Genomic DNA, 12,325 nt, shown 5'->3' on the forward strand with positions numbered 1-12,325 from the left:
ATGCTAGTATGCCAGTATGACAAGCTTTGTAAATTCGTGAGGTGTGCGATCACCATCATAATTATTGGTGTTTGAAGCGATCGAGAAGAATGCTGTTACCCGAGCGGGTTAGGCCGCATTCACAAGGCCGCATCCTTCGCGTGGCTCACAGCTCCGGTCGCCGTCGCAACACCCTCATTTCAATTTTTTTTAAACTACAATATGTCAAATTCAGCATTCCGTGAGCGTCTTCGACTAATAGATGGGACATAACATTATAATTAAGAATTTCATGTAGACAAAAATTGTCCGATGAATAAACGGACTAAATATAAATATGTCTTAGATTTTTATGTTTTTTTTTATTGTTTGCCAAAATATTGCTCAATAGCAATAGAGCCGGTCTGAAACAGAGAAATCAATTCAAGCTTATGTTTTAATTAAAACTGTTGTAGAACAATTCTGTAGTGCATTATATTTGCGATACGTAGGACTTTATTTATAACATTTTTTTTTAAATATCCCTGAGCTGTTGAAATTCATTTTTTTTATTTTATTGATTTATAGAGGCTTTGGACTTATTGGCTGACATTCACCTCTTTGCTTTCATTTTTATTTACTATTTAATAATTTTCCATTTTTGTTGGTATTCGTATTCATATTTATTTCATAGTTTTGTGTTTTACTAATTACAATGAAATGCTCTTATTGATATTAGACCTTTTATGCCTTTTACACAATATGCTGGATAGATTACACAGTTTACTCGTCATGATAAGTTCATGTTTCTGCAATCGCATTAGGATGGAGTTCTTCCGCAGAAACAAGTTTTTTGAAAAAAAAAACCCAGGTCATATTAAGGACTGATAGTCTAAAACAAGAAAATAACCAACAGAGTATTAAATAGCCTGAGTTTAACAAACCTCTGATTATTCCGAACATTAACAAAACGACTATGCTTAAATTCTATGTCTTTTTTAGATATCGCAATTTTACACAACGAATCATACGAATCGTATCCATACGAGCAGATGGTATTATGACATTCTATTTAAAATAGTGTTCAAAAAACATCAAATCTATCTGTCTATCTATCTATCCATATATCTGGTCTGCAGCATAATAAAGAATAGATGTCAGATTAAGAGTGGCCGCCACTGCTCGATAGTTGGCTGAAACGCGTTTTTATGGAAGCTGGTATTTGTAAAATTTACAATAATTTCATGACTTGCCGAAAAAAATTCAGAATTTTTTTGTATAGAAAACCGTGCTAGCAAAAAAGCACACATTCAATACTTGACAGGGAATTGGAGTTCAGCGCAGGGTTGGAGCAAAAGTTTTTTTTAATCATGTAGATTTCCTGCTATTAAAGCTATATAGAGATAGTGAGGTTTTTGTTGCAGAGGATATTATATTTTCAATATGTTTTCTAAATTTTAATCTTTTGTCGAGTATTTGATTTCGTTTCTCCATAATACTTAATTATTATTTATGTTTAATTTTCCAGCAGGTAATTTACTTCTACTAGTGCAACGCGAGAAATAAATAGTTCCAGTTTTAGATTCATTTAACTTAAGCTTCCATTTTTTACAGTACCTTGCATAATGAATAAGTCCTTTGTTAAGGCTTTTCATAATTGTTCTTGGACATTTGACATATGAACTAATCACAAAGTCATCGGCAAAAGCATATTGTTTCACTTTGTTTTAAATTGAATTTTGCCCTTTCTTTATCGTACCCAACACATTCTGTAAATATGTGTCTTATTGTTGCTTCAATTCCACAATAGCTGCATTTTTTAAAATCAAATTGTGTTTATATGTGGCTGTGGGTGAGACGTGTGTGTCCTATTTATAGTATAGTAAGCTCGCTTACTCACGGTGGTTGTTGTTTTCAAAATCAGAAGGTATTGCTGTACTTTTAACTAATCAAAGTATGTTTTCTTTTAGTTTCCTTCATTCGTTTGATGAGGTCTGTAAGATTTAGGTGTCTACTTTCCAGCATGTGCTTAATGATTTTGCCGGCTCATTCAGACATTCATCTTGGCTTATGCGCATAACTAGTGAGCTCTTTAAATTCGTAAAATAAATGACGTCCAAGTTTTCCACCAGCATTCTTCAATAATATACAAATATAACTAGGCCAATATGATATGCCAGAGTTCACGATCGTATGGGCCTAAAGCAGTAGAGTCGGCAAAATGCGACTCGCGAATCTTATATGGCTCTGCATAACTAAATAAATCTTTAAATCATCATATATTGTAATGCTGGGATTATCAATTTGGTTGTTAATGTAGATGTTTACGTGTATTTTTATATGTTTTGACGTGTATGAAGTTTCTAAGAAAATTAATGCTAGAAATTACCGAAAATCATTTAACACGTTGGAAACAAGTGAAAGCGATTTTTGCACCAACATTAAAAATCGATTTCCCATGCTGATGGACGTAAAGGGCCTAACCTGATAAAAAACAAATACTTCTTTAGGTCTCAGTGATCGGCAGTTTATTTCGAAAATCAATACGAACGAAACTAGTAACTTATTCAAAGAGAACAAGAACTGAAACTCAATTATGCTGGCCTTTTTTTTTTAGTTGAATGTGTACAGGAGCATATAACAGGACATAGCTATATGCCACAGCGTATCTGTCACTTATGCAGTTGCGGCCACCCTTAATCTGGCATCTATTCTTTATTATGCTGTTGATTCGATGTGTAAAATTTCGGTACCTAAAAAAATCATAGAATTCTAAGCATAGCCGTTTTGTTAATTTTCGGAATGCTCGGAGTTTTGTTAAACTCAGGTTATTTAACACACACATGAAACATGAAACATGCTCCAGGATGCTCAGACTCTGGCGGTAGCCTCCCATCCAAGTAGACACCCTATCTCCGACAGGTCTTGTTTCGTCTGTTCCAGGCATCGAACACGCTGTGCTTGCCTGCACCTGGACCGAACTTGCCGAACTGGAAATCGCTGTCCAACACACCGCTGTACACCGTCGAATACAATCAACGTTTGCCTCCTCCGCTCGGATAGTCAAATACTCGTGTCTATAGAGCAGTGGTCTCCAACTTGTGGTACGCGGACTACTTGTGGCTCCTGGTGTTAACGGAAGTGATTCGCGAAAAAAATCACTAAAAGAAAAGCTTATTACGACACGTATCGTGCAATCAAATTAGATTAATCAACAGATCAATTAAATTCAATTATATTAAATTTTATGTTAAAGGCACGTCTAGAATAAGATTTAAACATATTTTTGATTAAAAACTTTGAACTAAGTCTATAAAATCCTCGCGATCCTAAAAAGGTAGGAGAGCCCTACTATAGAGGACCATCGGGTGAATCAATATATCCTATCTTGAACTCTTCTGAATCTCAGCAGATGGTGAACTTCACAGTATGCAAGATTCCTCTTCAAAATGCGTCTCCAGATTTTGCTGCTTATGTCGTTGTCCGAAGTATCCGACCTTCCCAAGATAGTAGAACTCTTCGTGCTATTTACTATTTCTAGTAACTAATAACTAAATTTAATCTATTTTAGTCCCATATTGGCCAAACGACGTTATTGGCCAAACAAGTGGAGACCATCCGGCTTTCAGTGTAAATCAATTATTGCTACGTGAGGACGGTCCGCTCTAGGCTTGAACCCATAACGGGCATGATATTGACTCGTTCGAGTTTACGACTGAACCATGGGATCGCCCTCGGACCGCTGCAGATTGGTAAAGAGAGTAAATATTCCGATTAGTAGTTTAAGGAACTACCCAGGAAAACTTAAACCCAGTTAACACGTTGTCTGCCACCATACATGCCCACTGAACTGCCCCGTCAGGCCACGGAATCACTCTTTGAAACGATTGTATTTGCTTTTGCATTTTTTCTCTTTTAAATCAAATTCACCAATTCTCTTTGTTGTCTCTCCACAATGTCGTTTGTTGGGCTAATTCCATGGAATTTAATTCTTGGAACCCCCCCCTCCCCTCCCTTCCCTTCCCTTTCTTTACCTCTCGCAAAAGTCGGTGACATTCCGACTCCAACTACTGCTTGCAAGGATCGGATGTCGGATCGAATGAAAACATAATAGAAACTCATTTTGATATTTTAATCATTTTTTTAAGAAATAATAACCGTGATAGAAAAGCATTACGAAAGAACCGATCGAATACGTGCAAATTTATCTCTTGTAACACGTCTTTTACAATGTGTAACCGCGCGGCTACACGAGGCGGAATATACAGCGAAATGAACTATTTGACAGGCGAAATATCTGACGGATAAAGCATCACAGCAACCAGCTGATGTGCAATGTAAACAAATAACGTGCACAAAATCGTAATTAAATCCATTAAATAACTTCAATATCGAGTACTTCGTCAATTTTCAGTCAACAGTTCATAATTTCTTCTAATTAGGGAATGTTCTGCTTAAGAATATATTATTTTTAATAGAATTTCGAAAGCGGATGTTGTGTCTCCCCCAACCCTTTAGCTGTACCTGTCAGATATTTCACCTGTCAAATAGTTCATTTCGCTGTATATTTCACCTCATGTAGCCGCGCGGTAATGTGTCAGCCACTATGTGGCTGACGTGGCCCGATCGGAAAAAAACCCGTCAGCCACATAGTGGCTGACGTGGCAGACAACGTGTTAATACAGTGGCGATGCCCTAAAGTCGGACACCTTATATAATCACCTATTATATGATTTTGCTGAACCCTTGACAGTGCTCTTGACCACTTATCGAAAAACTTTTTTCACCCATCGTTTAGGACACTCTTCAGCTAAGTTTCTGTAAAAAATCAGATGAATCAAATCATGAAATTAATGTAGCCTACTGAAAGTCGGACAGTATTCGTTTCATAGCAAAATGACCACATACTATGCCAATATGTTCAATCATTTGATATCAGTTTTTATAGACATATGGACTATTTTGGGTGGTCAGATGCGTATTACATAACCTAAGCCAAGTGCTCTACGTTCCGTACCAGGACCATCATGATCGAATATCGTTCCGAATCCAAAACCGAAACAGTTCTAGATACTGTTCTAGGAAATAAAGCTATTTCTAGATCATTATGGGTTCATGATTGCTTCCAGGACCAGCATGGTTTCACGATTGGCTTACTTTAAAGTGGAAGGTTGATTATGAAGAAAGATCCTATGGCGGAAATTCAGGATACGCGGGCTTGCGGGCTCCTTTAAAATCAGATGAGATCGGTTCCTATCCGGAACATCACCAAGAAGCCTGTAGAATAAGCCAAACATGAAGAATCAAGACTGACAATATGTTTGCGAAATTGATCGTAACAACTAGAGTAAATGTACCAGGGAAATTATTTTGAACGATAAACTATCGTATTATGTTTTGCTATTTGTTATTTGCCGATTTAAATGTATGTTTTAGAGATATTTGTGAAAACGCAAACACTATTTTTGTTCCTATTTTCGGCAGTTTGGTCCTATAAAATAAGACATAAAAGACAAAGACATAACATGGAGATATGTTTCTTTGTTGGTGGTGTGTCAATTACTTTAGCACCAAATACAAAACACATTAAACACACAAAGCGTGTAAGTTATGCTCAATCCAGCTCAAGAGTGTTTAATTTATTTATTAATTTACAAATGTAACAATTTATTGACTGTTTATTCTATATCTTCTCTGAGCGGACCATACAGGAGACCCCGTTTAGGCAAAGATAATTCGTTACCTACGTTTAGCTTTTCATCTCCGAACTTTCCTACCACAGCTATACCATTTATTGTTTGCACTTATTTGTACAAGGCACAAGCAATAAAACGAATAAACAAAATCGATTGTGTATGCATTTTACAAACTTTTCAAATAACGAATAATATTAATATTATTCTTAAGAAAAACTACTGATATTCATTTGTACTTCAAGTTCGAATTTTATTCATCTTTTTTTTTTAAATTCAAATATGATTGATGACAAAATGCATTCGTGAGCAAATGAAATCAAAATCTACGTGCTTCTACGCACCCGTTAATTTAACCCAAACGGTTTCAATCAGCTAGGTTAATCTTAACTTAATGGACGTATGTACATTGTAACCGTAGATTCAGTCATTGCGTTGATTGTGTTATCTTCCCTCGACCGAGCGTCGTCAGTATAAAATTCCGTAGTAATTCGTTGTCAAGCTTTTTTTTGTCAAGAAGCGATCCTTCTTTTTGAACTCATTTATTTCAATTAATTCTCGGTGAGTTTAGTGTTGGTCATATTCTGCATGTGTGTTTTTTTAATCAGAAACCATTAGCTGGCATTGAGATATTTGCAACACACTGAATCGCTCGAGTTCATTTTGATAATTCTAATTCTTCTTCGAAAATAGATCTAGCCTAGTCTAGTTCTTATAGTTCTAGTCTAGTTACAAACACTGCTTGCTCTGCGTTCATTCCTCGCTCTCTCTCTCTCTCCCTCCCCACCTATCGTCCATCGTCCATTTCGCGCAGATGTTTGTTCATCTTCTGGCGCACTTCCGACAGAAGGGACTTCATCTGTTCATATTTTCCCGTCGAGTCGGGAAGATTCTCAAAGTGTATCACGTCGCTAACGCCCTTCGAAAAAGCTTCCCCACTTGGCAACGTATCGTACGGCGTGAACGCTTTCAGTATCGGCGTTCCGAGTGACATTCGCTTCAGCCCCATGCTGGCGGGTTCGTCAATGTAGGGCACTTTGTTCATGGCTATTTCGCCGAGATCGAACGTTTCCGGTTCGGGCGGCCGTTCCGATGGCACACACTCGTCAAGCGTGTTCGTTTTCGGCGGAGATGGAGGTCGCGGTGGTTCGATAAAGCAAGGAGCCGTTGATGTGGATGGTACCTGTAGGGACTGTTCGGCTGCCAGCTTTTCGGCCAGCAGTATGTCGTTCATAAACGAACAATCTTCTGACAAAACCGTACAGTTGGCCAGCTGTTCTGCGGGCTGTGTCGGTACAGTATCGGCCGGTGCTGCCGGAAGGGACGATGTGGAAGGAGATTCTTCCATGGACTCAGCAGCTAGATTCTCGGCAAGCAAAATGTCACTCACAAATGAAGATTCTTCCGTCATCGTAACATTGTTGGCCAACTGATCTTCCAGTTGCTTCTGTTTTGCCTGCAGATCAGCCAAAGTGGGGGATGGTGGAGCGGGCTCAGGCACGACCAAAGGCGTATCCTGGAAAAGTAAAACGATAAAATTAATACGAATATTAGGTGTGTACTGTTTTGCTCAGCCACCAATACTCCGTTTGTTTTGTGAACTTACATCCAATGAGATCACTTCCACGGGAGTCTCGACCAGAATTACACTATCATCAACTGCTGAGGTCGCGTTATTTAACTCAGTATCAGACGACAGCTCTCCATCCTCTAGCTCATTCGACTTGGCTGCTTCCGGCGGCGGAGGACTACACTCCATCGCGTCCATATCCACTACTTCCCTATTTACAGTGGGATCGTCGTTAGTTTCCGCATCTGGTTCGTTGGACATCTTAAGCTTCTTGCGCCGATAGCCTCCAACCAACGTGCCCTCCAGCTGCCGGATCATGTTATCGCGCCCCAGTTCCTCCGTATAGGGCGGCACTTTATAGTACTTCCAGTCGTCAAACATTCCCTCCGGCGGTGGCTCGTTAAATCCGGGATACTCTATTATTTTCCGCACATCATACTTCATGCGTACATTGTCCACCTCGCCGTCACTCTCGTCCGAGTGCTGCACTGCGTCGCCGTTCGATCCGAACAGCTGCAGCCCGGAATGGGTAATCTTTGCGTCCTCGAGCCAACCCGGCGGATAGCCAAACATGCGCATCCGGTACACGTGCAGTGGCAGATCGCGCGAGCCGAGTCCGAGTGCACCGCGCAAACCTTCGCTCAAAGCGCCGGGCCTGAAATGGCCGTACTTCTGCTCCAGGTCGGCGTGATAGCGGTCACTCTTTCGCTGGAACTCTTCCTTCTTCTGCCGGATACGCGTATAGTTGCGCGGCTGCTTGCAATCCTTCAGCGCATGATCGCCCTCACAGTTCCAGCAGGTTTGTTTGCCTTTCGGTCGCTTCGAGAGCGAACCGGAAGCGGACGGTGGCGTCTGTCCATCGAACACTTTGTTCATCGATTTCTTGTAGCTCGGTATCTGACCATCGTTCTTTTTGTTCTTCATGGGTGTGGAATCGATAACGAACCAGCGGTCGGTCTCCGAAGCGCCCTTCTCCTGAGCCTCCAGGGAGCAGCCATCCTTTCCCTGCGCAATGTTTATCGACTCGTTTGGTAGATGCTCTTGAAACACCGCTTCTAATGCACTGGAAACGGCTCTTTGTAGCTTTTCAAACAATTCTTTGTTTCTGAAGCGAATAGCTACCAGTGGAGCGTCCACCTGCGAACCATTAACTTCGTCATTGTCGAGATCAATACTAACTACGGGCACGCTCGTTTCCAAAATCTCTATATCGCTATCGTTAGAGTTTGCGGCTTCTAACCGTGGTGTCGTATTATTTTCACTTGTTGAGTTCTCGTCCATTATTAAAGTTGTTTTTACTTTCCTTTATTTTACCGACCGCCGCCAAAAGTGTTTTCATCGGAAATCACTGTCTGCTGTTGTTTACCTTTTTTTTGACGGAATAGTGACGTTGCCGAACAAAACGGAACCATCGTTCCCATCCGCCCCAAGTAGGGTGGGCTGTGTGAAATATTTTGAAAAAGAGTCGTTTTACCGTTAGATTTCTCAAGAAAATTATAAAAATTACAGTTAAATTTCTGTTTAAAACATATCTATGATTTTTTTCAAAATAAAAAAGGCATAACAATAGCTACATTAGAAGTATTTTGTAGAAATTAGAAATTCGAATTTGTATATACCTCACACATACACCTTGACATCCTTACACATACACCTTTTCTATATGTACATCTTGTTTGTGCGATCACACCTAGGTTTAAGTATCTCAGGCAATACTGTCAAATAGAGATGTCATTCGTGATTGAGCGCTAAAACAGAAAACACGCAATTCTTCAGCCTTCAGTTAATTCTTCCGAAATTAAGAAAGATTACAATTCAGAAGTGGGATAAACCGTTTGTGCCGAAAAATGCTTACAAAAGAGGAACTTCTTTGTGCTTTGGAAGTTGCTAACATCGAAGTGCCTCCGAAAGCAACTTTACCACAACTACGCATGTTGTACGAGCAAAGTGTACCGAAAAACAAAATGGAGGAACAATCAACCCAGAATTTCATTCCTCAAAGAGTGTGTGCAGATGAAGACGAAGTGACGAACAATGGAAACCACGTTGCAGCAGCCGCCATCTTGATGAAAGACAAAGCTGCTCCGACATCTTCGACGCAAGGTGCTTCATTCGACGCAACTTCTCATCAATTGGAATTAATGGCGCTACGAGCAAAAATTATGGAAATGGAACAGCGGCAGACGTTTACGGATGGTCGATTGGTTCATCCCGAGGAGTTGAAACATTTGATACCGGAATTTTCTGACGGCCTCGGTATCAATAAGTGGATCAATACGATTCGCTACAATAGCGAATTATATGGATGGCAGGATCGCACGATGCTTTTATATGCAGGCAGTCGGTTGACTGGAGCAGCAAGCGAATGGTACAATGGCTTCCGTAACACTTTGAAGACATTCGACGAATTCGCTGACACAATTAAAAAGGCTTTTCCTGATCGCTGTAACGAAGCCGTTATTCATAGCCAATTAGCATCGGTCTACAAGAAAATTTCTGAGTCGTACACAAGCTATGTATACCGAGTAAATGCGCTGGGAATGTCAGGCCACGTGAGTGAGGAGGCTATCATAACTTATGTCATCAGAGGACTTTCTCGTGACCCTCTCTATGATAGCCTTGTGACCAAGGATTACCACGATATTTACGACCTGATTGATAACATTAAGCGATATGAATCCCATCTTCTGTTGCGCAAAAACCCAGAACGCCGCAGGCCATCTCACATCAACACCATTTCCCCGAGACCGATTCCACCAAGACAAACGACGACAGAACCTCTTCGATGTTATAACTGCTCGAATCATGGACATCATTCATCGCAATGCACACAACCTCGCCGAGCTCCGGGTTCCTGTTTCCGATGTGGTAGCACATCACATGTCATTCGCAACTGTCCTGTCCCAGATAGACGTCAACTAACGGTTGCTGCGGTACAGGGCAACGACAATGAAACAGCGCATCTAGATTCTGGGGAAAATGGAAACTTCGTTCAACTTGAGGCCTATCAGGAGGTAAGTGTAGCTTTTAAGAGAAACAATGTTTGGAGCCCAGGGTTAATTATAACATCTCTTTTTGATTCCGGTAGCTCTAAAAGCTTCATAAATGAAGCCATTGTTCCGGTTACAAAACTAAGCGCTCCCCAACCAAGTGGATTTCGAGGAATAGGAAATGTGAATTTACAAACTCTTGGAACAGTACAGCTAAAACTTAGTTTTCGTAATCAAACATTCATTCACAATTTCTATATTTTACCAAAAAGCTACATGTCCCTATCCATGATAGTAGGGAGAGATTTGTTATCAGAATTTAACATCACACTCGCTCAATTCCGTAAACATTACAGCAAACTTATGCTGATGAATTTAAATAAAGATAAAATTCTGAACTTAAAAAAACCGGGTTTTTACCATAAGCTCCAAACGTTGGGTCTTTTACGTAGTTCGATCCAGGCTCCCTTACCAGAGGTATGCAAAGATTCGAAATTGTCCGATCCCAATATTTCTTCAAAATTCATTTCGATATCAGACAAATCTGAACATAAACAACAATATGACACAACTTTTTCTGAAATGTGTTCTATAAATATTAGCGATGAGGCTAGCACTATAAATGTTGGAGAACATCTTTCTAAAGAACAAGGCATTGCTTTAAGATCAATAGTGTCCAATAATTACATTAATTTTCCGGATAAACATATAATACCATCTGCTCATAAAATGCGAATTAGCTTAACTCATGATACTCCTATTTTCACAAAGCCTAGACGACTTTCTTTCGATGAAAGGAATAAAGTAAAAGTCATTGTGAAGGATTTATTAGAGAAAAATATAATAAGACCCAGTAACTCTCCTTATGCTTCCGCACTGGTACTCGTTAGGAAGAAAAATGGCGAAATTCGTAAGTGTGTCGACTACCGACCTCTTAATAAAGTAACAATCCGCGACAACTACCCGCTTCCACTCATAGAGACGTGCCTAGAACACTTGGGCAATAAAAAATTCTTTACGTTACTAGACCTAAAGAGTGGTTTTCATCAAGTGGCAATGGACGAGGATTCAATTAAATTCACAGCGTTTGTTACTCCAGACGGCCAGTACGAGTACACGCGTATGCCCTTCGGATTAAAAAACGCGCCAGCTGAATTTCAGCGTTTCATTAATACAATTTTGCGGAAATTCATCGAGAATGAAAAGCTGGTTGTATACATTGACGACATTCTCATAGCTTCTCAAGACTTTAAAGAACATCTTGAAATAGTTAGTGAAGTTTTGCATACTCTACGAAATAATGGGTTGGAGCTACGGCTTGATAAATGTAAGTTTGCTTACGATGAATTGGATTACTTAGGATACAAGGCCAATCATTCAGGTATATGTCCTAGCGATAATCATGTAAAAATTATCAAAAACTATCCTGTTCCTCAGAACACAAAACAGGTACAACAATGTTTAGGTCTTTTTTCGTTTTTCCGGAGGTTTGTTCCACATTTCTCTAGTATTGCAAAACCACTTACTAATCTTTTGAAAAACAATGTTCCATTTATTTTTGATGATGAGTGTAAAAAAGCATTTGAAACACTCCGAGATAAATTGATAGTAGCTCCGGTGCTTGCCATATACGACCCTAAACGCGAAACTGAACTTCACTGTGACGCAAGTTCGATAGCTTTTGGTTCTGTGCTTTTGCAAAAACAGGATGATGGTAGATATCACCCTATTTCGTATTTTTCCAAAACCACTTCGGCTGATGAAGCTAAATTGCACAGCTACGAGCTTGAAACATTGGCCGTTATATATGCGCTCAAACGTTTCCATACCTATGTACACGGCATTCCAATAAAGATAGTGACTGATTGTAATTCTCTGGTAGAAACGCTTAAAAATAGAAATTCGTCCGCAAAGATAGCACGTTGGTCACTGTTCCTGGAGAATTATAATTACATTATTCAACATCGCCCTGGATTAGCAATGAGTCATGTAGACGCATTAAGCCGACTGGAACATTTGGCTGCCTTCGATGATGTTGATATTGACTTCCAAATACGTGTAGCTCAGGCTAGGGATCCGCTTATCCAAACTCTGAAAAAAGAGTTAGAGACGAC

The 12,325-nt window shown here is 39.8% G+C and overlaps 2 protein-coding genes across 2 annotated transcripts; one reads left to right on the forward strand and one right to left on the reverse strand.

Annotated features, from left to right (window-relative positions):
• Nucleotides 1-5,879: 5,879 nt before the first annotated feature.
• Nucleotides 5,880-8,587, reverse strand: LOC120951449 (zinc finger CCHC domain-containing protein 8 homolog). The gene is made up of 2 exons (XM_040370190.2): nt 7,258-8,587; nt 5,880-7,167 (listed from the first exon to the last, which is right to left on the reverse strand). The coding sequence occupies exons 1-2, from the start codon at nt 8,500-8,502 to the stop codon at nt 6,439-6,441; spliced, it is 1,974 nt and encodes a 657-aa protein (XP_040226124.2). The 5' UTR covers nt 8,503-8,587; the 3' UTR covers nt 5,880-6,438.
• Nucleotides 8,588-8,811: 224 nt separating this feature from the next.
• Nucleotides 8,812-12,124, forward strand: LOC120953473 (uncharacterized). The gene is made up of 2 exons (XM_040373413.2): nt 8,812-10,235; nt 10,310-12,124. Exons 1-2 carry the CDS (start codon nt 9,069-9,071, stop codon nt 10,313-10,315), a joined length of 1,173 nt encoding a protein of 390 aa, XP_040229347.2. The 5' UTR covers nt 8,812-9,068; the 3' UTR covers nt 10,316-12,124.
• The last annotated feature ends 201 nt before the right edge of the window (nt 12,125-12,325 follow it).

Source organism: Anopheles coluzzii, chromosome 2, assembly GCF_943734685.1.
Source record: "Anopheles coluzzii chromosome 2, AcolN3, whole genome shotgun sequence".
Lineage (NCBI taxonomy): Eukaryota > Metazoa > Arthropoda > Insecta > Diptera > Culicidae > Anopheles > Anopheles coluzzii.